We start from the raw sequence: 27,470 nt of genomic DNA, 5'->3' as shown, positions 1-27,470 counted from the left end.
GGTGTCCCTGCCCATGGCAGGGGATTGGAACTGGCTGAGCTTGAAGGTCCCTTCCAACCCAAACCAGTCTGTGAATCTATGAACTATTCCAGGGATGAAGAAATTGTCTCACTGTTTCCAGAGTTAAACTTTCTTTTGCTCCCTGATGCTTGCAGTGTGCAGGGTTCAAAGTGACACCACTGACTGAGGTAATGATCAATTCTGTGCTGGCAAAGAGCCTGCAGCAGCCTCTGCGACACAGAGGCTTTGGTATTCATTTTATCTTTTGAGCTTATACTCCACCTAAGCATTGCCATAATAAGAGAGGCTACTGGGAGAGCCTGAGCACGTGGAGCAGCTGTGTTGGCTCTTGACCCAGGCACTGTTGTCACAACCAGTGCAGTTATTGAGGGGACTAACTGGTAGTTGGACAGCATGGCCTAGAGTTGGTTGGGGCCCCATCCCTGGAGATACTCAAGGTGAGTCTTAACAGGGCTCTGGGCAACCTGATCTGACTGCTGACTGTAGAAGGGGGTTGACTAGATGACCTTTGGAGGTCTCTTCCAACCCAGACCATTCTGTGATTTGAAGCTGAAGTGAAAGAGGAGGATATGAGAGCAGGTCACAGTCACAGGGTTGCTGGTAAGGGTGTTGTGCAAGAGCATGGGCAGAAAATGGGATGGTGGGAATTGTTTTGCCTTGCTGGACCAGACTGGCAGGCTGATTGCTCAGGTACAGCAGCCACAAGCAGGTTACAACTCTTGGTAAAACTTAAAAGAACCTGCTTGGCTTAGACTGAGATATAAAACTTGGGTGTCTTCATCATTTTTTCCTGTCTGCCTGGAGTTGCCTCTGGCCACTGTGAGCAGCTGGCTTAGGGCTCAGCAGTGAGTTGTTACCTTCAGCACTGGTGGCTTTATTCATCCTTCTGTGGTGTGTGATTTTCAGTACCCAGAAGCAGCACAATCATCTGAGAGGTGGTGGAGTCCCCATCTCTGGAGACATTCCAAACCCACCTGGCCATGTTCCTGGGTGACCTTCTCTGGGTGACCCTGCCTTGGCAAGGGGGTTGGACTGGATGATCTCCAGAGGTCCCTTCCAACACCTACCCCTCTGTGATTCTCTGCTCTGGGGCATTAATCTCATCTGCCAGCTTTGCCCTTTTGCTCTTCAACCTCTGCCCAGTGGTGGGGGAAAGTTCTCCCCTAATGGTTGAAACTCAGTGTGCTCACAGGCTGGGCCTGCAGACACTGGCAAGGAAAAGTACACCCAGAGGTGCCCCTGGAGTCCAAAGGTTGGTTGGGAATTTGTTTGGGGTTTAGTTATTATCTGTTGCTTAGGTTATTCTAACTCCTTTAACTTTGGAAGTGAAAAACACTTTCCAGCACAGCTGAGCTTTCAAGTAGCAGTGGCTGATGGCAAGCTTTGCTCTCAGGTGCTTGGGCTGAAGATCCCAGCACAGCCAATTCTTGATTTGTTGATCTTGAAAATGTTTCTGCAAAAACCTGCCTGCTTTTGTAACCTAGCCACAGCCTCTCTTCCCTTCTGCCAAAGCATGGCTCATAGGAGGCTTTTGTCAGACCAGTCAAAGCTGTCTGACTTGTTTGTGACTGGTGAGCTGCCTCCTCTCCTCTGACACCTACACACTTGGCTTTCCTGTGGCCATTCACTCACTGAACCCTGATGGAGCTTTAGCTGGAGCAGCTTCACCAAAAGCCTTCTGAAAACACCAACATTTGAGATCTCCCTTTTTGTTTCCTTAGGAGATGCTTTTTGGCTTTAGAATTGTGAGGCACAGGGTGAGGGTAGAGGAGGGTTTGCCCTGTGTTTTCCAGGTGGTGCTGACAGGCTCATAGGTCATAGAATCATTAAGGCTGGAAAAGACCTCCAAGATCATTGAGTCCAACCATCGACCTAAGACCACCATGGCCCTTAAACCATAGTCCTGAAGTGCCATGGCCACACAGCTCTTGAACACCTCCAGGGATGGGGGCTCCACCACCTCTCTGTGCAGCCTGTTTCAGTGAAGAAATTCTTCCTCATAGTCAAACTGAGCCTCCCAGTAGGCCATGGCATAGTTCCTGGGGGGGGGAGGGTTGGGGGTTTTATTATCTGAGCAGGATTTTCACTTTCCCATAGCACTGCAGCTGATAAATGGACACTGACTACTTGTTACGGTTTTGCTCCCTGCTTAGCTGAAAGCTCACCTGAAAACTGTTTTGAGGAGGCCAATTCTTGCTCTATTCACTGTAGGTAAATTCAGCCACGTGCTGGAACCTGGAGGTGACTGTGTCCTCTGGACAGCTGAGGAACTCTTAGGGCCCTCAAATGCCCATCTCAAAACTCTGCAAGAAAAACAAACTCAAAGAGTTCTGAACTTGTCAGTCTTGTTTCAAAGAAATCCAGTGCAGCTCCTCAGAGTTTTTAAACATATTCAGAGCATCTTTGTGTCTCTTAGAGTGAAAGGTGCAGTTTCACGGTAGCTCAGTTTCTTGTAAGGTAGCACTTGTTCAACCTCTGTTAGGCAGTAGATTGTGTCCAGAGTGGTTTTTTGGAGGGCCAGCACGTGCTAATAAGCTTTAATTATGCTAATAAAATGGAATTATTCAGGCTAATAAAATGAATCCTGATAATAAAATGAGATCAATCACAGATTCATAGAATGGTTTAGGATGGAAGGAACCTTCAAGACCCTCCAGTTGCAGCCCCTCCACCGTGGGCAGGGACACCTCCCACAAGCCCAGCCGAGCCTTGAACACCTCCAGGGAGGGAGCATCCAGGACCTCCCTGGGCAACCTGTGCCAGTGTCTCCCCACCCTCACTCTAAAGAATCATGCTAATCATGCACCCAGTACCAGAACAAGAGGACACAGTCTCAGGCTGCGCCAGGGGAGGTTCAGGTTGGATGTTAGGAAGAAATTCTATACAGAAAGAGTGATTGCGCTATGGAATGGGCTGCCCGGGGAGGTGGCGGAGTCGCCGTCATTGAAGGTGTTCAGGAGGAGACTTGATGGGGTACTTGGTGCCATGGGTTAGCTGTTTGGGTGGGTTGGATTGGTTGATGGGTTGGACACGATGATCTTGAGGGTCTCTTCCAACCTGGTTTGGTTTATTCTAATAAAGGTTTATTCTAAATGGAATCAGTCATGCTAATAAAATGGAAGTAAGGCTGAAAAGACCTTTTTTCCCAAGTGCTTTAAATATCCTTATGGACCATCTGAGCAGGAAGATTGCCTACAGGCGCCTGCAAACAGAAGTGAGCTGGAAGTTGTGGACTGGCTCCTTGGCTTTGTTCCTGTGAAGCGGCAGCAAAGGGCACAAAAAACCCCTGCCAGGTGAAGCTGAGCGGTTAGTTAATCTTTAACAGCCCCCCCCCGGGATCCTGCTATGTGGGTCACTGCCTGCCGCTGAATTCAGCTGGAGCCCCACGGTGTGAAGTGGGAGCTGCAGGGTGACACCTCACACTGATTGTCTTTCTAATTGCTTCAAAACAAAGAAATTCAGCTGGCTGCTAATTAGGTAGGTTGGCCGAGAGCTCGCACAATAGGGCCGTGGCACTTGGTTGGCTCTCAGGGGTTTGTTGTGATTCTTTGCTGTGTTTAGACCTTTTCACAGCCTTAGCGAGAGGGGAGGGCTGCCCTCCTGGGGCTCTTGGGGTATGGTGACTGTCGCTGGCTTGAAGAGTGGTGCAATGCGAGCGCTGAAGCTTGAGGTGGGCATCGGTGGCAGGACATACAAATAGCCCAAGGGCTGAAATGGTGTCAGCAGGCTTTGTAAAGCTCATGCTCCCTGGGGGAGAAGGAACAATGGGAAGTGTTGTCCTTGGTGGAATAACTCTGCTTTGCATCACTGTAGTGCTCTGCTGCATGGCTCTTTGTTTGCTCCAGGCGCATGGGGGGGAGGACAGAGTTGCTGAGTCAAAATGTTAGGCACCGAGCAGGAAGCTTGCACTGAAAGCAGCTGCTTCCTCTTGCCTCTTAGAAAGAACTCTTTACCCTTCTCCCCAGTTTTATGAGGCTGTTAAATAATTTGGGGTGCTATTTCTCCCCCAGAGCTGTGTGCATTGGCATGTTGGATCCTGCACTGAGTGATCCACATTGGATGAGGCCTTGAGCCTGCTCTAGTGGGAGGTGTCCCTGCCCATGGCAGGGGGGTTGGGACTTAGAGGCGTTCTGTGGTCTTTAAGGTCCCTTCTAACCCAACCCATTCTATGAATCCTGCATTCCCCATACCCAAGAAGGAGCCACACATCATACAGAGCCACAGCATGGAGTAGGGGTTGGAAGGGGCCTCTGGAGATCATTGAGTCCAACCCCACTGCTAGAGCAGGGTCACGTAGAGAACGTTGCACAGGAACACACCCAGAAAAGCCTCCAGAGAAGGAGGAGACTCCAGCACCTCTCTGGGCAGCCTGCTCCAGGGCTCCAGCACCCTCAAAATGTTTCCTCGGGGAGGATAATGAAGGTTCCAGGCATGAATCATTTGTATGTTCTGGGGAAGTCAGCCTTCTTGGAGTCTGCATGGGGGGACGAGGCATCCATTTGAGATGGATCCTCTGCACCTGCTTTCCACAAATACCCTGGAGCCAGACAGGACACAGAGCAGGATAAGCTCCTTTATTGTTGCCTGATATAGCAGTTGAAGTGGGTGGTGACAGCCTGTCCCGTGCCTGGGTTAAACAGTGACCTCAGGACGAGGATCATCTGTTGACCTGGGACTTCTTGTCCCCTAGAGGACACTTCTTGTCCCCTTTTGGGGACAGCAAGCCAGCCAGGAGGGGAGCGGGCAATGCCGTGCTAATCACCATACCCCTGCGAGGAGCACACCTTCCTCAGCCTGCCCTGAGCACTCCCAGTGTTCAGGTGAAGATTTTCACCTAGTCTGTGGACGTCTCTGGTGTTCTCCTCCCTCATTGTTCCTCCACGTGCTGAGTCCTTGGTCACTGAACTGTGTCGAGCCAGCTCCCTCCTCCCCCCCCATTTTTCCCCTTATTGTTTCCCTGAAAGGATAAACCCATCCTGAGTATTTATTTATCTTTTTGGGGCGTGGAAAAATCAGAGCTCCGAAAGAGAGCCGGGGAAGGTCTGCAGAGGGAATAAAGCACCAACTGCAGCATCACAAACCTGCCTTGAACACAAAGGTGCTGCTTTAATCCGTGCAGGCGTGTGAGAGGCATAGCAATGTGCCTTTGTGCCCCGGGGGCTGCTGTGTGGGGCTCGGGGGGCTGCTGGGGCGCAAGCCCGCGCCCTGCCTCCCCGGGCGCCTCACCCCCAGCCCGCCGAGGCGCCGCCGGGGGCGAGCGGAGCCTGCCGGGGGCGAGCGGAGCCTGCCGGGCGTCCCCGCATCAGCAGGCTGTGGAAGCATGCCGGGAAGCGCCGTGGCGAGGCGCTGAGCAGCCCCCTTCATTAGTCAGCCATCTTGGTCACCTCCCTGCTGCCTGCGCCCAGCCAATCCCAGCCCCACGCCTGCCTCGCCTGGGCAGAGAGGCTCCGGCGCTCCCATCCCAGCCGCCTGCACCTCTGCCTCTGCCACCTTCCTTTGTGTTGGCTCGGGGAGGCACCGCAGCCTTCTACTTCTGTTTTCTTTTTTTTTTCCTGCCTTTGTTTTTTTTAAATTATTACTATTTTCGGTGGTTTTTCCGTTTTGTTTTGTTTTGCTTTCCCCCTCCCGTGGCTGATGCAGAAGCCAGGCTCTGCCTGGTGGCTCCGGATCAATAGCTGCTAGCACAGCTGAAAACGACGACAGTTGGTGGAAGGAGGGAGGAGGAGACAAGCCCGGAGGAGCAGCAGCAGCATTTTTACCTTGCTTTATCTCTGAAAAGGCCAGGAGCAGCCCTGTGCCATCCTGCGCTCCGCCGCCCTTTACCGGCAAGGTATTTGGTTTTTTCCCTTCCTCGGCGAGCTTGGCTTTAGAGTTATTTTTTTTCCGCCTCCCCTCCTCGTTGTTGTTGTACCAGCTGAGTCATCATGTCTGCTCTGACGCCTCAAAGCGACATGCCAACCCCCACCACAGACAAGATCACTCAGGCTGCCATGGAGACCATCTATCTTTGCAAATTCCGAGTGTCCATGGATGGAGAATGGCTCTGCTTGCGCGAGCTGGACGACATCTCCCTGACACCCGACCCAGAGCCTACCCACGAAGGTACGGTCCCCTTCCCTGCCTGCGCATCCCTGCCGCACCACCGGGGAGGGGGTGTCTCCAGGGTGAGGTGCTCTCGTCCTGCCTGGAGGTCCCGGACTCCTTTGGACACGCCGGGAAGCTGAGGTGATGCTTTCGTGTTGCCCTCAGAGTTTGCTGCGTCTTTGGCGGTGCAGCCCTTGGAGGGAGGGAGCTTTGTGCTTCCTTGCTCGCTCTTCTGTGAGCTGTATCTGGAAAGATCGGGCCAGTGCATCTCAGGAGGGAAGATAACCATGGTGCCTGCTCGATTTGATCATGACTTCACTCTTACAAGAGGAGTTGTGTCTCTGTTAGCTGTCAGCTCGTCCTGGCTCACGCAGCCCTGTGTCTGCCTAGGGTCAGTGGGTAGCGTTTGGCAAGCCCCGAGCCATGATGCAGTTCTGCCTGTTGTCAGGTGCTCAGTGCCATCACAAGTGCTTCAGCCCGCGGCTGTTGTTTATAGTGGCCTTGGGAGCCTGGAAAGTGGCAGTGGAACCCATCTTGCTCGCTGCTTGTAAAGGAATTTGTCATCTGGGTTGATGGTGACCACAGTTTAATAGCAGGTGAGGTAAAATGGGGACTGAACACTTTGTGAGGACTCAAGAGGACATCCATGCATTGCTCTGCAGTGGGGGGAAAGGAGATCTGATGGGTTTCTGCAAAGAAATGGAGCTTCATAGATTAATAGAATGGATTGGCTTGGAAAAGACCTTCAAGACCATCCAGTTCCAACCCCCCTGCCATGGGCAGGGACACCTCCCACCAGCCCAGCTTGCTCAAGGCCTCATCCAGCCTGGCCTTGAGCACCTCCTGGGACTGGGCATCCATAGCTGATCTGGATTGATGGTGAGAACTTAATAGCAGGTCAGGTAAAATGAGGAGTGAACACTGTGGAGTACTAAAGCTCCAGAGGGACATCCATGTGTTGCTCTCTACCAATGAGAAAGTGGGGAGGGGAGGAGGAAATCTGAGGAAGTTCTGCAGGAGTTTTGCCCCCTGGCCAGTGCTGTGAGGTGACCAGTGCTGCTTGCTGATGTCCTGCAGGAAGCAAGCTCCATGCTTTCACCCCTGCCCCTCATCTGGTAGCTGCTGCAGTACAGCTCCACCAGGCAGTTCTGCTTGACCCATCTGGTGCTGGCTGGTCAAGTCACCGATGCCTGCCTGTGCTGCTGTCTTGCTGGATGAGGCAACTTCAGTTGTGGTGAGGATTGGAGCTTTAAAAAAGCTTCCCAGGTGATAATTTAATTTCCATTGCACAGCTGCTTGCAGTGGTAGCACCTCCTGGGCTTGGCTTTGCTTGCCAACTAGTCAAACAGGGAGATACCAGACAGAGCTTTCGAAAGCTCCCTCTGAAGCTTGGCCCCAGGCTTTCAGAGAGGTGCTTTAGGCTCAGGGCAGCAGAACCAGAGTGGCAAGCTCAGGGTGGTCATGGATAACCCCTCCCTGGAGGTGTTCAAGGCCAGGTTGGATGAGGCCTTGAGCAGCCTGGGCTGGTGGGAGGTGTCCCTGCCCATGGCAGGGGAGTTGCACCTGGATGATCTTGAAGGTCCCTTCCAACCCAACCCATTCTATGAAGCTATGAAGAGTGCAGCAGTTCAGCTGTCTTCCATTTCCCCTGCTCTTGTAGGTGGCCCAGGCTCATTCAGACCTTGCTTGGGCTCACTGCTGTATTTTTGCTGTAGTTTTGGTGTATTTCAGTGTTTGGGGCTTTTTTCCCAGTGTGTATTGATTTTTTTGCTATCCTCTCCCATCAGTGGTGACTACATTTGCTAGTTAGTAAATGAGCTTCCAAGCAATCTAGGCCTCTTCCCATAGGATAGCCTGGAAAACCTTTCACTCATAGTATCATAGTATCAGTCAGGGTTGGAAGGGACCACAAGGATCAGCTAGTTCCAACCCCCCTGCCATGGGCAGGGACACCCCACACTAGATCAGGCTGCCCAGAGCCTCATCCAGTCTGGCCTTAAACACCTCCAGGGACAGGGCCCCAACCACCTCCCTGGACAACCCATTCCAGAGCTTCACCACTCTCATGGTGGACAACTTCCTCCTCACATCCAGCCTGAATCTCCCCACCTCCAGCTTCATTCCATTCCCCCTAGTCCTATCACTCCCTGAGATCCTGAGTAGTCCCTCCCCAGCCTTCCTGTAGCCCCCTTCAGATACTGGAAGGCCACAATGAGGTCACCTCGGAGCCTTCTCCTCTCCAGACTGAACAGCCCCAACTCCTTCAGTCTGTCCTCATAGGAGAGGTGCTCCAGCCCTCTGATCATCCTTGTGGCCCTTCTCTGGACATGTTCCAGCACCTCCACATCCCTCTTGTGCTAGGGGCTCCAGAACTGGAGGCAGGACTCCAGGTGTGGTCTCCCCATAGCTGAGCAGAGGGGGAGGATCACCTCCCTCAGCCTGCTGGCCACACTTCTCCTGCTGCAGCCCAGGATCTGATTGGCTTTGCAGGCTGCAAGTGCACACTGAGAGCTCCTGGTGAGCTTTTTGTCCACCAGCACCCCCAAGGCTCTCTCCTCAGGGCTGCTTTCCAACTCATACTGTGAACCAGTTTGTTCAAGCCTTATTTGTAGGTGCCTCTTTCCTCTCTTCCTGTACTGAAACTCATGGAGAGGGCAGGCTTGGGTGAATCCAAGAGCTTCTCTAGGTGGCCCTTCTGAAACAGGCTGTCTGTCCTTGCAGTGTGCAGGTCACACTCTTGCTTCAGTTGAGCATGAATCCTGGACCAACCCTTCCCCAAGCCTAGAGGAATCATTGGGTTTAAAGCTGTGATCACAGTCACTCTCCTGCAAGGAGCAGAAAGGGTTGGAAAACAGCCTTTACTCCTTTTATTGCCATGTTATTTAATTCATGTATCAAAAATGAAGGAGAAGGGAGAGCTGTGTCAGAGCCACCACTGTGGAGCTAGAATCATAGACCCTCTGAGGGTCTCAAGTCCAACCTCCAGTGTCTGCACATTCATAAATTAGGACATAAATGACTCACAGAACCACAGAATGGGTTGGGTTGGAAGGGACCTCAAAGATCATCTAGTTGCAACCCCTCCACTACGGGCAGGGACACCTCCCACCAGCCCAGGCTGCTCCAGGCCTCATCCAGCCTGGCCTTGAACACCTCCAGGGAGGGGGCATCCACAGCCTCCCTGGGCAACCTGCTCCAGTGCCTCCCCACCCTCACTGGCAAGGATTTTGCATTCATCAATTAAGGTTGGTGGTTGGATGGCAGGAAGAAGTTGTTTGGGATTGTTTTTATTCAAGTCCTGTGTTTAACAGAGATGAGGTCAGGCAAAAAGGGTTGAGGCTAGAAAAGCTGACACAGCTTTGTGCTGTGCTTGACCTGCAGCTACTGCATCAGCACTGCTGCTGAGGGCACCTGGGCACAGGGCCTGCAGGCACCAAGGGCTGGGCTGAGAGGAGAAGCAGGAGACCCCAGACTGGTGTGGCTTGTAATACCTGCATAAGAGTGATGCTGAAAGGTAGGGTGAGGAGGAGGAGGAGGAAGGCAATGAAAGGCTTTGGAGTTCTGCCAAAGGCAGAGGGCTGTGGGGGGTTTTGCCTTACAAATCAAGGCACTGGGTTTGAAGTCTTTCTTTCACTGTTCCCCCTTTTCTCAGCTGCTTCACTTATGTTGGTATCACTGTAAGAAAAAAAACCCAAACCAGCAAACCTCTTTAAAACCAGCAAAGCAAGAGCTCATCCCAGGGGCAAGAAAAGTGTGAAGTGCAAGAGCTTTAAGACAAAATTCACCAGACTAAAATCTTCTTTTCCTGCTGTTAAACCTCCCCCCTCCAGCCTGCTGTTCTCACTTGAGCCTTGCTCCCATTTGCTTCTTCTCTGAACAGAGCTGCTCTCTTCCTCTGCTTGCCAAGCCCCTGCCTGGCAGCTCTGGGCTTTCAGGATGGTGCAGACACCCAGGATGCAAGGCTAGGAGCAGTTGCTGTTCATCCTCAGCAAGATGGGGTGCATGGTGAGGAAGAGGAAGGCAAGATGGTTATTGTGAGCTGGAGGCACAGCAGATCACAGGGTGAAGGGGCCAGAGGCAGGAAACTCAGGAAGCAGCAGGAGCTGAGGAGCAGCAACTGGAGGCTTCAGATTCTCCTTTCAACAAGCTGTTGGGATGTCACAGAACCACAGAACTGGTTAGGTTGGAAAAGACCTCCAAGATCAGCCCAACCCCACCATGGCCCCAGGAGCCATGGCCACAGGTTTCTTGAGCCCCTCCAGGGCTGGGGACTCCACCACCTCCCTGGGCAGCCTCCTCCAACCCCTGACCACTCTGGCAGCAAAAACATTTTTCCTCATCTCTAACCTAACCCTCCCCTGGCACAATTCCAGGCCATTTCCTCTGCTATCACTTGGAGAAGAGGCCAAGCCCCTCCTTACTCTGCAGCAGGTCAAAAGTTTGGAGGAACTGGAGACCAGATTGAAGAGAACAGAAGTGAAGTCAATGATCTGCAGGTTTATCTCCTTCAGAGATGAGCCAAAAGTGTTGCAGAGAAACCTCTTGGGTGCTGAGATGGGGAAATGAAAAACAGGGTGGGAGAAAAGGGAGTGTTGGGGGGTTTCCTTTGTGCAAACTATGAAGTGCCAGAACAAGAGCAGAAACCTCCCATGTGTGGACTCCTGCAGTTCCCTCTGGAAAGAAGAGTGTTGTAGAGAAACATTCCATGGAAGCCCAGGGAGTTGCAGTGTACAGAAGGTGATCCTGGGCAGCCCCTGTCCCTTCTCACTGCAGGGGGGTTGGACAAAATGACCTTTGAAAGTCCCTTCCATGCTGGTGCAGTCTGTGGAATCCCTGATGGGGGTCATGGGGAGATGGGAGATTAAAGCTTAGGGCAGAGTTGATGTGTGTGATGTATGCTTGCTGTTTGCCTGCCCCATGTATGGGATGTGGAGTGAGCTTGGAAGTCCCAAATCCTCTCTGGTTGGTTTTCATAGATTGATGGAATCCTAGAATGGGTTGGGTTGGAAAGGACCTGAAAGCTCAGCCAGTCCCAACCCCCTGCCATGGGCAGGGACACCTCCCACCAGCACAGCTTGCTCCAGGCCTCATCCAGCCTGGCCTTGAGCACCTCCAGGGAGGGGGCATCCAGGACCTCCCTGGGCAACCTGTGCCAGTGTCTCCCCACCCACACTGGCAAGGATTTCTTCCTCATCTCCAGTCTAAATCTGCCTTTTCCTTCCTTTCTCTCTCCTCCTGGTTTGTTGCAGATCCCTCACTGCTGTTGCTTTTGGTTAAAACCTTCAAGTGTCTGCAGGAAAAGTGTCTGTGCTAGTCTGTGACCTTGATGGTGCCCCATGAGGAGCAGTGTGTGAGGACAGTGGCTTTTAATACATCATCTCCTAGCAGTTTTACCCTAAAAATACTGCAGTCACAGTTCAGAGCCAGAGCAGCTGCTGGTGGGGCTGTGATGGGAGGTTCTGGGCAGTGGGATGCTGGGTGAGGAGAGAACAAAGGGAGAGCAGTGCAGGGATTGAGCTGCTGTGCCTGGTGTCCTCAGAGGAAGCAGATAACATTAACTTTCCTTGCAGGAAGCAGATAGCAGCAAGGTCAGCAGGGAGCAGCAGTGGAGCTCCCCTGAGGCAGCAGCAGTGCCACAGCACTTTGTGTTCTCCAGAGAAGGGCAACAAAGCTGGGGAAGGTCTGCAGAGCAGGGCTGGAGAGGAGCAGCTGAGGGAGCTGGGGGTGTTTAGCCTGGAGAAGAGGAGGCTGAGGGGAGACCTTATTGCTCTCCACAGCTCCCTGAGAGGAGGCTGCAGTGAGCTGGGGCTTGGTCTCTTCTCCCTAGTCTCAGGTGATGGAAGGAGAGGCAATGGCCTGAAACTGTGCCAGGGGAGGTTTAGGCTGGAGAGGAGGAAAAAATTTCTTCACTGAAAGAGTGGTCAGGGATTGGAAGAGGCTGCCCAGGGAGGTGGTGGAGTCCCCAGCCCTGGAGGTGTTCCAGAAACCTGTGGCCATGGCACTTGGGGCCATGATTTGATGGCCAGGGTGGTGCTGGGTTGGAGGTCAGAGTTGGTGATGTTAGAAGGCTTCTCCCACCCAAACAATTCTGTGGTTCCTCTCCCTGCTGGTCCTGTTGTCAGTGCTTCCTGATCCCCCTGATTTGCCAATCCCATCAGAGGATGTTCCTTGCCCTCCTCAGTGATGTTCATGGGCCCTGAGTAATTTTCTTTCTTGACCCCTTGAATTATTTGGTATCAAATATCTCATCATTCCTCAGGCAGCAGAGCTGAGCTGCTGCAGTTGAAATAGATCTGAGAACATCTGACTGCTGGGTTCCTTTTCATGGTAATAATATAACAACAACAAGGAAAACAATATTTGGTCATGCAGTGAAGGAGAGTGGTAGCCCTAGAGGCAACAGAAGGCTGCAGTTCGTCATGCCCTAACTAAATCATCAGGGCATCCTGGAGTTAGGTGAGAAGGGCTGTGCTGAGCAGGTCCAGAGAGGTTCTCTTCCCCCTCTACTAGGCCCTGGTGAGGCCACTTCTGGAATACTGTGTCCAGTTCTGGGCCCCTCAGGTCAAGAAGGACCTCAGGGGACTGCTTGAAAGAGTCCAGAGCAGAGCCACAAAGCTGCTGAAGGCAGTGGAACATCGCCCTGTGAGGACAGGCTGAGGGAGCTGGGAGCAGAGGAGCCTGAGGGCTGCCCTCACTCCTGTTGCTCAAGCTGTGCAGGGCAGTGGTGGGAGGACAGAGCCAGGCTCTGCTCAGGGATGCCCAAGGACAGCACTGGGGGCAGGCTGGAGCAGAGGAGGTGCCACAGAAGCAGAAGGGGAAACCTTTCCCTGTGAGGGTGCTGGAGCCCTGGAGCAGGCTGCCCAGAGAGGTTGTGGAGTCTCTGCAGACATTCCAAACCCACCTGGATGTGTTCCTGGGTGACCCTGCTCCAGCAGGGGGCTTGGACTGGGTTATTTCCAGAGGTCCCTTCCAACCCCTACCATGCTGTGGTCAGCACTTCTACAGCTCTAATTTTAAACATGTTGGGCTGGGTTTGTTTCCCCTCCCCTTTCCTCAGGACTTTGCCAGCCAAGGCAAATCTGCAGGCAGGAGCAAAGGGGATTGAACTCTGGAGCACTGAGTGCAGTGTTGGTGTCTTTGGTGGTGGTGGTGTTCATCTGCTGCTGTGTTGAGTTACTGTTGCAGGCAAGCTTCAGAACCAGCTTGGATCAGGACCTGGGGAGCCTGGGCTTGGTGTGGTTTTGTTTGTTCAGTGGTCTTGAGCAGAGCTAATGCTTGCTGGAAGCCTCTGCACACAACCTGAGCAGATTTGGGTCAAGCCTGTCATGGAGCCAGAGCAGCATAACTGGCAGCTCTCTGTTGCTGAGGACTTTCTGAGTCAGCCTTGGTTTTCCCTTCCCCAAATTGATGCTGGGGTTTTCTGGGGTTATTTTACTGACTTTCCAGCTTCTCCTTCTGCATCTGCTGAGAGCTTCTGTGCTTGGAACCAAAGCAAAAAATCCTGACCTATTTACTCTGTGTTGGAGGAGCTCAAACCTCATCTGGTGCTTGGAAGCTGAAGAGGCCATGTGGATCCATGGCTGGCTTGCCTTGCCCATAAGAAATTGCTCCATCTCTAGAAGAGGCTTCATAGAGTCACAGAATGGGGACTTGCAAAGCTCAGCCAGTCCAGCCCCCCTGCCCTCAGCAGGGACAGCCTCCACTGGAGCAGGTTGCTCAGAGTGTTTTCCAGCCTGACTGAGCATCTCCAGGGATGGAGCCTCAGCTACCTCCCTGGGCAACCTGTTGCAGTGCTGCAGCAGCCTCCTGGTGCAGAGCTTGTTCCTCACATCCAATCTCGATCTGCTCCTCTCTCATTTCAAACCATTGCCCTTGGTCCTGTCCCTGCAGGCCTTTGCAAACAGTCCTCCTGCAGCCTCCTTGTAGCCTCCTTCAGGTACTGAAGGGTCTCCCCAGAGCCTTCTCTTCTCCAGGCTGAACACCCCCAGCTCCCTCAGCCTGTCCTCATAGCAGAGGTTCTCCAGCCCTCTGATCATATTTGTGGCCTTCTCTGGACCCTCTCCATCAGCTTCATGTCCCTCATGTTCTGGGGGCACCAGAACTGGACCCAGTGCTGCAGATGAGGTCTCAGCAGAGCAGAGTGAAGTGGCAGAGTCACCTCTCCTGACCCAGTGGCCATGCTGCTTTTGATGCAGAAGAACTTGGAGCAGTCCAGCCTCCTAGTTGTACTAACAAGGTGTTTACTAATGCAAGTAGAGGATGTGGGCAGAGACTGGATGGCATCAGAAGCTGTGTGTGCTGGGGCACTGCTGTTGTGCTGCTCAGCTTGCTGCACATTGTGGGAGTCAGCTTGTAGGTGGTATCCCAGGATAGACTGAGAGGCTCTGCTTGAGGTGATGATGTTCATGGCACATTGTCTCTTAATGAATGAGCTGTGTCAGCAGTTGGAGGGGAATCCAGGAGGATTTGTGCAGCTCCAGACTGTGGGAGTGCCTCAGCCATTGTTAAAGGGGACATGTTCAGTGCTTCTTTAGGTGGATGTGAAATAGCAGAGACATGCTCCTGCTGCTTGTGCTCACAAAAGAGTGGTCAGGGGTTGGAGCAAGCTGCCCAGGGAGGTGGTGGAGTCCCCATCCCTGGAGGGGTTCAAGAAACCTGTGGCCATGGCACACTCTGACATGGTTTGATGGCCATGGTGGTCTTAGGTTGAAGGTGGGACTCAGTGATCTTGGAGGTCTTTTCCAACCCAAACAGTTCTGTGAGACAGCAGTTCCCAGTCCCTCTAACATGAATTACCTGCTGGGTATTTATACCTGCCCTGCCTCCTGTGTGGGAAGCCACACCATCCTGACTGCCCCTTCAGCCCAAACTGGTGCTGAGCTGTCTCCTGTGGTCAGACCAGCTGAGAAGGCCACTGCTGTCTCAAGTAACACCAGACCCCTTCACTGCTAACATGATTAATGTATTAGTGACCATGAGTAGCTGCTGTGTGCAGAGATTAACTCTGTGTTTATTCCAGTGGGATATTCAGTTCCACAGTGCTAATCTGCCTGGGAATCTGCTTTGGAATGAGGTAATCCTTTTTATGAAGTCTTAAAGGTTCTGGTCACCCTGTTTGCTGAGCTGGGTGCACCTCAGAAACAGCTTTAGTGGTTGGTGGTTGTTTTCTTTGCCATGAAAGTAGGAGGTGGGGGAAGCTGGTGGCAGGGGGAGCAGCAGCAGGGCTCTGCTCTTGCAAGGAGTTTCTCCTGCAGTACTCCCTGCTCCTCCTAGCAAGCAGAGGGAGCAGGGGATGGGATGCTCAAAAGCCAGGAGGAGAGCCCTAAACTGAAACAGCCCCTGAGAGAGGAGAACAGCATCCTGCCACACAAGTATGGGGGAAGTCAGCTCTCCTGGCTCTCCTGAGCCCTGCCTCCCCTTCTCTAGCTTCTTTGCTGCTTGGAAGGTTGGACTAGAGCAATCTCTTGAAGAAAGAGCTTCAACCTCATGCCCTTTGAGGTCTCAGCTCCTTTTTGATAGCTCTCAGGAGGTTCTGCTGCTTGTCACCAGCATTTCTGTCTCTCTCTCCCATTTACCTTTTCCTCTATCAGTTTGACACTTGCTCATTTTTCTTGCTCAGTGAATCTTCCAAACCCCAGGGCTGCAGAGACCTGGCCCTTTGGCACTCATGTGAGACACTGGCACAGGTTGCCCAGAGAGGCTGGGGATGTCCCCTCCCTGGAGGTGTCCAAAGCCAGGTTGGATGAGGCCTTGAGCAGCCTGGGCTGGTGGGAGGTGTCCCTGCCCATGGCAGGGGGTTGGGACTGGCTGAGCTTTCAGGTCCTTTCCAACCCAACCCATTCTGTGCATTCCTCTTCACCCCTGCCAAGAAAGGGAGAAGTCCCTGCTGAGCCCAAAGCACTTCACCCAGGTGAACACAATGGCCTTGGGCAGGCCCCAGGGAGTGGTGCTGTGGGGCTGCTCTCAGCATTGCAGTGATGCTCAGCTGCAGGGGGAGAAGGGAACTTGTGGTGTGCCTGGGATGATGCTGTTGGCTCCTGGAGCAGGAGGAGGCTGGCCCTGCTTTGTCGTGGGAGGGAGGAGGTCCCAGGAGTGCCTGGACTTGGCTCAGGGCTTAGGCACAGTTTTGACCTGCCAAGGGGGGTGTTGAGCTTTCCTTGTGCCTCAGCCCTTCAGCTGACTGCAGATTGGTGCTGGGGAGAGCAGCATGTAAGTAGGGAGCTGAAAATCCCACAGGACTGAGACTCTGGGGCTGGGCTGGCTTTGTTTTCCAGGTTTGCAGCCAAGGAGCTAAAGGGTGTGCTGAAACAAGTTCTCCTTGTCCTGCCTGCTCCTCTCCCTGTGCCTGTCAGCCACCTGCAGGTACCTGCCAAGGAGCTGGAGGTGTGTTGCTGGGGGAGGCCTGAGTGAGGACATAAAAGCCCAGGCCCAGCTGCATCACCTCTGCAGGACTTGTCATAGAGTCATGGAGTTGTTTCAGGTGCAGAAGACCTCCCAGATCATTGAGTCCAACCTTCACTTGGAGTGATGCTCCTAGCAGAGCTCAAGCTCTGCTTCACCTTATTTCCAGTGTCCTCAGTGTCCTTCTGCTGGGAGGTGCTGTCTGTGCTGTGCTGTCTGGCTGTGTTGCCCTGTTGGGGGGGGTTCCTCGGGGGGCTGGGCAGGAGGAGAGATGGACTCCAGCGCTGCCCTGGCAGCACACCAGCAGCTGAGAGCCCTTTGACCTCACAGCCCAAATAATGCTTGTCTTGCTTTGCTTTTTAGGCTGTGCTTTACAAAACCCTTGCTTGTCTTAATGCAGACAGAAGCCCAGCTTCTAAAGCTCCCCTGAAGCCCACCTTCAGTTGACTCTGAAGGACCAACCAAGCCCCTTTGCTGGATTGCTTTGTGCAGACCAATCAATCAATCAATCAACCCACCCTTCTGGCTGGCAAACTGCTTGCCACTGGGAACGAAGTCTTGTATGATGCAGATCTCCCTTTCAGTTACCCTTTTCTTATGCCTTGCTTTTTTTGACTCTTCCCTTCAGATCCTGGCTTGCATGACATTCTTTTCTTTTCTTTTCCTTTCTTTTCTTTCCTGTTTTGTTCTCTTTTTGTTGTTTTTCTGCTGTTTGCAAAGACTCTTGGGAGGATTTGACAGAGGTGGTGGAGCAATTGCGTGCTGATCCTGAAGGTGCGTGCCACCCCCACATCTTTCAGCTGCTGTTTCACTGATGGTTTGCCTTTTGGGCCCTGATGTGTTTTGAGCCAGAGTACCAAAGAGACTTTGCCTTCCCAGTGCCCAGAGCTGGGGCTTGGGCTGAAGGTGCTGCTCTGCTTGAGCCGGGCCTGCAGCCAGAGCGTGCCCTGCCGCTGGCGCCCTGCAGGGGAGCCTGGGTGCTGCTGCTGAAGACAAGGGTTTGCATCACCCAGGTGTGTTTGTTCACAGAATGGCTCAGCTCACAGATCCTCTGCTCCAACCACACCACCAGGGGCAAGGGACACCTCTCAGCTGCTCAAGTACTCCCACCTGGAGTACTGCCTCCAGTTCTGGAGCCCCTATGACAAGAGGGCTCTGGAGGTGCTGGAAGGTGTCCAGAGAAGGGCCAGGAGGATGAGCAGAGGGCTGGAGCACCTCTCCTGTGAGGACAGACTGAAGGAGTTGGGGCTGTTCAGTCTGGAGAAGAGAAGGCTCCCAGGTGACCTCATTGTGGCCTTCCAGTATCTGAAGGGGGCTACAGGAAGGCTGGGGAGGGACTGCTCAGGATCTCAGGCAGTGATAGGACTAGGGGGAATGGAATGAAGCTGGAGGTGGGGAGATTCAGGCTGGATATGAGGAGGAAGTTCTTCCCCATGAGAGTGGTGAAGCCCTGGAATGGGTTGTCCAGGGAGGTGGCTGGGGCCCTGTCCCTGGAGGTGTTTAAGCCCAGGCTGGATGAGGCTCTGGCCAGGCTGATCTAGTGTGGGGTGTCCCTGCCCATGGCAGGGGGGGTTGGAACTAGCTGATCCTTGTGGTCCCTTCCAACCCTGACTGATACTATGATACTAAGGCCTCATCCTGCCTGCCCTTGACCACCCTCAGGGAAGAGGCAGCCACAGCCTCCCTGGGCAGCCTGTGCCAGAGTCTCAGCACCCTCATACTGAAGAGCTTCTTCCTCAGCTCCAGTCTGACCCTGCTCTCCCTCAGCTTTAAACCATTCCCCCTGGTTGACACTCTCATGAGAAGTCTCTCTGCAGCCTTCCTGCAGGATCCCTTCAGCTATTGGCAGGCAGCTCTAAGGTGCCCCTGGAGTCTTCTCTGCACACCCCCAGCTCCCTCAGCCTGTGCTCACAGCAGAGCTGCTCCAGCCCTTGGATCACCTTTGTGGTCTCCTCTGGACTCACTCCAACAGCTCTGTGTCCTTCTCATGCTGGGGGCAGCAGAACTGGAGGCAGGATTCCTCTTGCAACTGTATTAATTGACAGTGGAAGCTGTGGAGGCTTGGCTAAATTTTATCAGCCCCTTCTTGAGTTCCATGAGATCAGTTTCAGCTTGGAAATTCTGACTGCTCTCTTGGTGCATCCAGTGTTGCTGGGGGGTGGGGAGAAAGACTTCCCAGGCTTTGGGGGTGTTTCAGCTTCAAGTGGAAGGAGGAAAAGGGAATTAGTAAGAGGTTAGTTTACTTGCACTAAGCTTACATCACTTAGTTTAGTTACATTAAATGCTCTTTGAGGCAGATCTTCTCCTGAGCCTGATACCAAGGTTGCAGCAGTGTGTGGAAGCTACATTCTGAACAGTGCTGCAGAAACCACTTCAGTTTTTCTGAGGTATTTCCATTCATCTGCTCAAGACTCTGCCAGAGGGACTCTATTGGGAGCAACACCACAGAGAGTGTCTTAAAACATGGAGCTGAGGCTGTTAGGAGAATAATAACTGAGAGCTGAGGATGGCAAAGCAATGCAGCTTGGGTTGGGATTCACCCAGGAGTGAGTCCAGGGCAGATTTGCAGTGCAGGCAGCTGTGAGCATGTGTCTGGCAGAAGCCAAAAGCCAAATCAACCATGACAGGGCAAAACTTCATTTTGATTTCTCCAGGGAAGCTCAGGTGATGCAAATCCTCTCCAAGAGGGTGCACAGTAATGAGTTGTGGTACCCCAACATCACCCAGGGAGGCTGTGGATGCTCCCTCCCTGGAGGTGTGCAAGGCCAGGTTGGATGAGGCCCTGAGCAAGCTGGGCTGGTGGGTGGGAGGTGTCCCTGCCCATGGCAGGGGGTTGGAGCTGGATGATCTGGAAGGTCCCAAGCCATTCTGTGAGCTACACTGACCCCTGGCTGCTCACCAGCTGTGGATGGTGCCTTTCCTAACTGCTCTGCTTGCTGGTGTCCTGGGCCTCTGCCTGGTGGCCTCACAGAGTCAGCAGCCTTCCCCTCCCTGCTGGGAGAGGAGCTGTCTCCTGGTACCACAGCTGACTCTGCTGCTGCAGCACCTCCAGCCCAGGCCATAGCCCAGGCAGGCTGTAAAGGAAAATGAAAGCAGGGACTGAGCCTTTCCCTCCCCTCCATGGTACAGATTCTTTGCAGTTCTTTGGTCAAGCTGTGGTACAGCTGAGATGTGTCTTGTCTGTGCTTGTGTCTTTGTTCCCTGTGTCCCACCACCCTGTGCTGTGCTATTTGAACTTTGACATGCCTGCTGTGTGTGGGAAGCTCTTCTCCTTGGTGATCTACCAGAGACTGATGGATGCTGCCTGTGGGCTTTCCCCCTCAAGAGTCCACATTAAGGCCAGGAGAGCAAGGAGAAACGAAGCAGCTTTTAAATCTCCCTCAGGTTGCTTCTCTTGGGAAATCCAACTTCAGTTTTGTAAGGGCAGGTCAAGGCTGGAGGTTAGGAAGACACTCTTGACTGTGAGGGTGGGGAGACACTGGAGCAAGTTGCCCAGGGTGGTCCTGGAGGTGTTCCAGGCCAGGCTGGATGAGGCCTTGAGCAGCCTGTGCTGGTGGGAGGGGTCCCTGCCCATGGCAGGGGGGTGGAGCTGGGTCATTTTTGATTTCCCTTCCAACCCATTCTAGCCTTCTCCAGGCTGCCCAACCTCTGCTCCTTCAGCCTGCCTTTGCAGCAGAGGTGCTCCAACCCCTTCATCATCTTTGTGGCCTCCTCTGGGCAGCCTGCTCCAGCAGCTCCTTGTCCCTCTTGTGCTGGAGGCCCCAGAGCTGGAGGCAGTGCTGCAGGTGGGGTCTCAGCAGAGCAGAGGGGCAGAATCCCCTCCCTGTGCTGCTGCTCTCCCTGCTGTGGATGCAGCTCAGCACACAGCTGCCTGCTGCCTGCCAGTGACCACTGCTGGCTCCTGGGGAGGCTGTCACCAACTGACACCCCCAAGTTATTCTCCTGAGGGCTGCTCTCAAGCCACTCCATGCCCAGCCTCTATTTGTGCTTGGGATTGCCCTGACCCAGGTGCAGGACCTTGCACTTGGCCTTGTTGAACTTCATGAGGTTGGCTTGTGCCCACCTCTGTAGCCTGTCTGGTTCCCTCTGCATGGATCCCTTCCCTCCCCTCTCTGACACTTGCCTCCTGTGCTGCTTTGCTAAACACAAGCAGGCTTTGTCAGTGGAGCAGAGGAAATGTGTCCCTGTGCTTAGCTAGGCAGCCTTAGGTGCCCTCTGGTGATGTTCTGCTGCTAGGTGTAGCATCACAAAAGTGGCAAATTGGTTCCAGGGTCCATGGCTGCCTCCAGCAGCCCCAGAATGACCTCACAGGGTTGGAACTGTTCACACTGGAGAGCTTCAGCTGCAGGACTGGGGGTGAGCTTGCAGGTGGAGCAGATCCAAGCAGCAAGCTGGCAGCTGATGGAACGTGAGTTCAGCAGCCAGATTTTCTCCATCACTCTGTACCTCCAGGCCTGAAGCTTCAGCACACTTTGGGTGCTGTGGGTGTAGGACAGTTTCACTCCAGTTATGGGAGAGTGGTGTGATGCAGGAAGTTGTTCACTGAGGTTTTGGGAATGTGCTGAGGGTGTCTGGGATGGAGAGGTGTTGGCATGGGCATGTTCCACAGGTCAGGGAGCAGGAGGCCTGCAGGTGGGGTGTGGGTTGGAAAATGAGTGTCTGTGGGTGGCAGGGGAATGGCAGCAGGCTTTGTTCAGTGGTGCCCAGGGACAGGACCGGGGTGACAGGCACAAACCTGACCATCAGGAGCTCCATCTGAACAGGAGGAGGAACTGCTGTAATGTGAGGGTGCTGGAGCCCTGGAGCAGGCTGCCCAGAGAGGTGGTGGAGTCTCCATCCCTGGAGAGATTCCAAACCCCCCTGGGTGAGCTTCTCTGGGTGAGCCTGCTCTGGCAGTGGGGTTGGACTTGCTCTCCAGAGGTCCTTTCCACCCCCTGCCAGTCTGTGTTTCTGTGTGTGTGTTTCTTGCAATGAGAAGCAAGTAGCAGGTGTAAAGCTCTGGGCATTTCTGATGTGGTAGGGGAAGAACCTAGTCATGGAAGAGCCCTGCTTGTTGGACTTGGAGTAGCTGTCAGAGGAGTCATGAAGATCAGCTCCTTATTGTCCATGGTCTAAAGCAGTGGTGCTGATGGATGAAAAGAGAGAGGTGGGCACTGGCTCCATCTGACAGCCAGGTTTCAAGGCAGCTTAAAGCTTTTGTAGTTATTTGAAGCACTGAGGCAGCCTTCCTGAGGCAGATCCCCAATTCTCATCTCAGTGTGGCTTCAGCCCCAGGAATTCCTTGTGATTTGGCTCAGCAGAAGGCACAGCACAGCTGTCCCTCAGCCTGCCAGGCTGCTGGGCCAGCTCATCTCAGCCAGATTATCACCTAGAAGGGTTGGCCCAGGTGAACCTTGGGGCTTCTTCCAACCTGGCTTCCTGTGATTCTAAAGCTGAGGGAGAGAGAGCTGGGATGTCTTGCTGTATGAACAGCAGCTCTTGTTCCTCACCAGGCTTTCTCTGCCCTTTTCCTGACAGATCCTAATTATCTGATGGCTAATGAACGCATGAACCTGATGAACATGGCAAAGCTGAGCATCAAGGGCTTGATTGAGTCAGCTCTCAACTTGGGCAGGACTCTGGACTCAGACTATGCCCCTCTGCAGCAGTTCTTTGTCGTGATGGAGCATTGCCTTAAACATGGCTTGAAAGGTAACCTTGCTTCAGAGGAGTCCTCCTGGGCTGGGTGCTGGAGCTTCTCGTGTTCCTCAGCTCCTCTGCTTGCCCAGTGTTGCTGCCTGTGCCTGGGTGGGGCTGGTTTGGCCTCTTGGGGATGTATGGAATGCTTTGTGACACCTCTCTGCAGCTCCTCTTGCCTTCCTTGAATGAGGCCCCAGGCAAGCACCAGCAGCAGTCCCAGAAGAGCCTTTCTGGCAGTCTTGGCCAGCTGCTCGTTCCCTTCTGACCATGGTTGTGTTTAGTCCCCAGGCTCATTTTGTGTCATCTTCTTTCCTAGCCAAAAAGACTTTCCTTGGGCAAAACAAATCATTTTGGGGACCCCTGGAACTGGTAGAAAAACTGGTTCCTGAGGCTGCAGAGATTACAGCAAGTGTGAAGGATCTCCCAGGGCTGAAGTAAGTAGAATCTTCTACTGCATGAGCCTGGCTTTTATTGTAAGGAGGGCTCTCAAGAGGAGAAGGAAGGGCTAATGTGACCTCCAGGAATAGATGTGTCACCTTCTCTTGATGAAAGTGAATCACTGCTCCCTTGGTTTTAACCAAGGATCTGCAGAAGAAGAGGGTGGGATGGGGTCTTCTGCACAGTGGCCCTCAAGGAGTCCTGAAGTGCCTCAGGAATGGGAACAACCTGTGCTGACTGTTCTGAAGTCAGACTCCAATCCCTCATTGCCCTGGTTTCATCAGTGCCAGCTCTCCCCTTGGGCTGCAGAACCTTTAGAGTGGGCTGCTGAGAGCTGTTGGGGACCATGGTCTGCAGCCTGTCCATAACTGCTTTGTTTCTGGGCCTTTCTAGGACACCTGTGGGGAGAGGGAGAGCCTGGCTTCGCCTGGCTCTGATGCAGAAGAAGCTTTCAGAGTACATGAAAGCCCTGATTAACAGGAAGGACCTTCTCAGGTGAGTGCTGTGCTGCTCTTGGGCTGGGGCAGGTTCCCTTCTGCCCTGTGGTGAACTCTTTCACCATCTTTGCCACCCAAATGTGTGTTCTGTTGTGGAGAAAGGGTAGCCAGCTGGGGAATGCAGAGCTGCCTCTGAAGGGTTTGGAGTGCTCAGCACTCTCCTTTAATCCACAGGCTGTTACTGCTGTTACCATGGTCTCAGCTAACAAAGTTGTTGCTACTGCCTCAAGTATCCATTGGAAGAACATCAATTTGGGTTCCAAAGAGATGATTTGGGTGCAGTGTTGGTACAGAGGGGATGCAGGTTCTTGGCCCCAGGTTTCTTTCACTTCATTACCACCTAACTTGGACCAATTCATTTCTGTTTCTCTGCTCATAAAGCAGCAATCATTTTGTAGCTTGACTGGAAGAGCTGAACATTTCAGTGGGGACTGTGTGCTGCTGCCTGGGCTTTAGTTAAGGCTGAGCTTGCATTTTGCTGTCCTGTGAGCTAGCAGGGAGCCTGTGCTAGCTGACATCATTTCAGTTGCCTTTTAAAGATGCAACATTTGTCTTCTCTTGCTGTGCACCCTGCAGTGAGTTCTATGAGCCTAATGCACTGATGATGGAAGAAGAAGGTGCCATCATTGCTGGCCTCCTGGTGGGTCTGAATGTCATTGATGCAAACTTCTGCATGAAAGGAGAAGACCTGGACTCCCAGGTACTGAGGATTCAGTTGCTGTGGGTTTCTGCTCATTTCAGCTGGGAGCTTTCATTATGTTTTTTCTCTCTCTGCTGTTATGCTTTGCCATGGTTCTGTGGGGGTGAAAGGCAGTGAAATGAGAAAGGAGATGAAAACAGGGAAGGGCTTAGCCAAAAGGAAGGGAGAAATGAGCAGAACTCTTGCTTGCCTCATGCTGTGTGATGAGATCATTGTAGCTGCTGAAAGAGAGGGAGGCTGTGCTGCAGCTTGCATCAGACAAGGTTTTGTCCATATGTCCCAAGCCTTGCTGCTTATCTCAGTGCACTTCTCCTCAACATGTGCCATGGTTTCATTCAGTTTAGCCAGGTCCTGGCATGGTGAATCCTTGCTGTGCTCAGCCTGGAGAAGAGAGGGCTCCAGGGAGACCTTAGAGCAGTCTTCTGGTACCTGAAGGGGGCCTGCAGAGGGATTGTTTGCAAAGGCCTGCAGGGATAGGACAAGAGGCAATGGTTTGAAATGAGAGCAGAGCAGACTGAGATTGAGGAACAAGTTCTGCACCATGAAGCTGCTTGAACACTGCAACAGGTTGCCCAGGGAGGGAGTTGAGGCCCCAACCCTGGAGGTATTCAGGGTCAGGCTAGACAAGGCTCTGAGCAACCTGCTCTAGTGGAGGATGTCCCTGCTGAGTGCAGGGGGATTGGAGTGGCTGAGCTTTGGGAGGTCCCTTCCAGCCCAAGCCATTCTGTGATTCTCCTGATTTCTAACTGAATGTCTCCCTGGACAGTGTTTAAGCTGAGAAAACACAAAGTGTTTAATGTCAAATGCAATTTGTCCTCTTCTAGGTTGGAGTTATTGACTTCTCAATGTATTTGAAAGATGGGAACAGCACAAAAGGCAGTGAAGGGTAGGTCTACACTCTTAACTCTTGCTAGCTTGTACTCAAGTATTTTTGGGTTGCCCTGAATTGCTCTGGAACCCTCAACTCAGGAAGGACATGGACCTGATGGAGAGGGTCCAGAGGAGGAGCATGAAAATGATCAGGGGGTTGGAGCACAGCTGCTACAAGGACAGGCTGAGGGAGCTGGGGGTGTTCAGCCTGGAGAAGAGAAGGCTTCAGAGAGACTTCAGAGCAGCCTTCCAGTACCTGAAGGGGGCTACAAGAAGGCTGCAGAGGGACTGTGTGCAAAGGCCTAAAGGGAGGGGATGAGGGGCAATGGTTTGAAATGAAATGATGTGTACAGCAGATTGAGATTGGATGTGAGGAACAAGTTCTGCACAAGGGAGGTGGTTGAGGTCCCATCCCTGGAGATATTCAAGGTCAGGCTTGAGAAGGCTCTGAGCAACCTGCTCCAGTGGAGGATGTCCCTGCTGAGTGCAGGGGGGTCGCGCTGGATGAGGTTTCTTCCAACCTGAGCCATTCTAGGATTCTTTTAGCTCTTGAGTCCAGGTGTATTTGCTGAAGGCCCTTTCTTTGTCTTCCCAGAGATGGTCAGATAACTGCCATTTTGGACCAGAAGAACTATGTAGAAGAACTCAACAGACACTTGAGGTAGGGCATGATTGAGTTATTCTCCACTCCCCAGCATACCAGAGTAGAAAGCAGGAGTTCTGCTTTATTCTTCACTGCTAGCATAAACCCCAGGAGTGTTTGACAAAGTGCAATTACTCTAAGGGTATTTTGTTTTCCCCCTCTTCAACAGTGCTACAGTGAACAACCTGCAGGCCAAGGTGGATGCCTTGGAGAAGTCCAACACTAAACTGACTGAGGAGGTAAGTGTGATGAGAAAAATCATCTGATGGCCTTTTGGACTTGGGGGCTCAAAAGGTAAAAGAGGAGTTCCCTTCAGATTCCTGGTGTAGGTTTAATGTTGGAACTGGAGTAGCAGACCTGCCAAGGAGATACAGAGGTGGTTGCTACTGATGGAGCATGAGGTGGAAAACCAGTCCCATGAGGGGTTTGTTGAAGTCCTGTTGGCCTCAGTCTGTTAGCTGGGAGTTCCTCTGTTGCTTGGGAACTCCTCTGAGGCAGGTGTCCTGCCTTGTAAGCATGCTGTGTGCTCTTGATCCTCCCACTTCCAGCCAAGTGTTCCTCCTCTGAGGTTCTCATTGTGCTTCTCCTGCCTAGAAGGGTGAGCAGCTTACACCAGTGATGCTCCACCTAGCAGTGCACCCAACTGCTGGAGCTTCAGCAAACCCACACAAGCCTTTTGTTGACAAGAAGTCAACACACCTTAGCTTCCATGTGCTCAGAATTCCCTTGGAGTTTTCTGGCAAAGGAAGGGGGGGATGGAATAGAATAGAATAGAATAAGCCAGGTTGGAAGAGACCTTCAAGATCATCGTGTCCAACCTATCATCCAACACCACCCAAGCAACTAAATCATGCAACCAAGCACCCTGTCAAGTCTCCTCTTGAACACCTCCAGTGATGGTGACTCCACCACCTCCCCAGGCAGCCCATGCCAATGGGCAATCACTCTCTCTGTGTAAAACTTCCTCCTGACCTCCAGCCTGAACCTCCCCTGGCACAGCCTGAGACTGTGTCCTCTTGTTCTGGTGCTGGCTGCTTGGGAGAAGAGACCAACCTCTGCCTGTCTACAACCTCCCTTCAGGTAGTTGTAGAGAGCAATAAGGTCACCCCTGAGTCTTCTCCAGGCTAAGCAACCCCAGCTCCCTCAGCCTCTCCTCACAGGGCTGTGTTCCAAGCCCCTCACCAACTTTGTTGCCCTTCTCTGGACTTCTGCTGAGCTGCACTAACCACAGACTAAGTACAGCAGGCAGAGACCTGAAGAAGTCAACAACTGCACTGAAAGAGAGGAATCTCAGGAGGTTCAGAAGGCTTGGGGCACCCCTTTATCAATCCAGGCTGGGGGATGAGCTTGAGAGCAGCCCTGCAGCAAAGGGCTTGGGGGTGCTGGTGAATCTCTGAACCCAGCTCAGCTGGGAGTTCTGTTTTAAGCAGCTGGAATTGGGTCAAGCTTGGTTCAAGTTGGTGTGTTTTAACCAAAAACCTGGAGTTCCATCCTGCTGGCACTAACTGCTGCTTGTCCAGGCCAGTCTTTCTCCATGGCAGAAGCTAAGCTGAGAGGGTTTTTATGCCACTCAAAGTTTCTTCTTCCCTCATTTTGAGTGTAAAAAAATAGAGCTGGAGAGGAAAAACAAACCAAAACCAAACCCCTCCCCAGTGTCCAAGGATGGTGTTTTGATCTGTTCTGGTGAATTCTGTTCTGTTCACAGCTTGCAGTTGCAAACAACAGGATCATTACCCTGCAGGAAGAGATGGAGAGGGTTAAAGAGGAGAGCTCTTACATCCTAGAGTCCAATCGGAAGGTTGGTTTGTGTGAGTGAGTCCTGAGCCTTTTGGGCAGGGCCAGCCCAGGCGTCAGGGTTTGGAAGAGGCTTTTGTGTCCTTCTGTGGCTCACAACACAAACTGCAGCGGAGAGCAGGGACTCCAGGTGGGCCCTTTGCAGAGGGGAACAGATGGCCTGAGCCCAGAGCTAGCGCAGCGTGTTCCTGGCTGGCTGGGTGGAGGTGGCAGAAGGGACAGGAGGGAGGATGATCTGCTGAGGGGGTGGCACAAAACTTGAATGCAGGAGGTGCTCTTTTTTTTGGCCTGAAATGTGACCCTTTGTGGACATCAAGGGGCAGGAGTTTAGTGGCTTTTGGTT

General features: G+C 52.9%; 1 protein-coding gene across 7 annotated transcripts in view; it reads left to right on the top strand.

The window, feature by feature from the left end:
- The window catches only part of RUFY3 (RUN and FYVE domain containing 3), a 43,990-nt gene that overhangs the window by 3,501 nt on the left and 13,019 nt on the right, over positions 1 to 27,470 (top strand). For 3 of the 7 annotated variants that reach the window (XM_068153754.1, XM_068153757.1, XM_068153758.1), the window contains exons 2-10: positions 17,227 to 17,280; positions 22,024 to 22,197; positions 22,502 to 22,619; positions 23,017 to 23,118; positions 23,697 to 23,820; positions 24,645 to 24,706; positions 25,286 to 25,351; positions 25,503 to 25,572; positions 27,039 to 27,131. In XM_068153754.1, coding sequence (XP_068009855.1) covers positions 17,227 to 17,280; positions 22,024 to 22,197; positions 22,502 to 22,619; positions 23,017 to 23,118; positions 23,697 to 23,820; positions 24,645 to 24,706; positions 25,286 to 25,351; positions 25,503 to 25,572; positions 27,039 to 27,131 — 863 coding nt within the window. Of the gene's footprint in view, positions 1 to 5,301; positions 6,124 to 17,226; positions 17,281 to 22,023; positions 22,198 to 22,501; positions 22,620 to 23,016; positions 23,119 to 23,696; positions 23,821 to 24,644; positions 24,707 to 25,285; positions 25,352 to 25,502; positions 25,573 to 27,038; positions 27,132 to 27,470 lie in introns of those variants that run through there. The other 4 variants (XM_068153759.1, XM_068153756.1, XM_068153760.1 and 1 more) reach the window with 4 other exon arrangements.

Source organism: Melanerpes formicivorus, unplaced genomic scaffold (genome assembly GCF_026170545.1).
Source record: "Melanerpes formicivorus ecotype bairdi unplaced genomic scaffold, bMelFor1.0.p_v2 SCAF_27, whole genome shotgun sequence".
Lineage (NCBI taxonomy): Eukaryota > Metazoa > Chordata > Aves > Piciformes > Picidae > Melanerpes > Melanerpes formicivorus.
The sequence above is the reverse complement of the archived record's forward strand: the minus strand, read 5'-3'. Positions and strand labels throughout refer to the sequence as shown.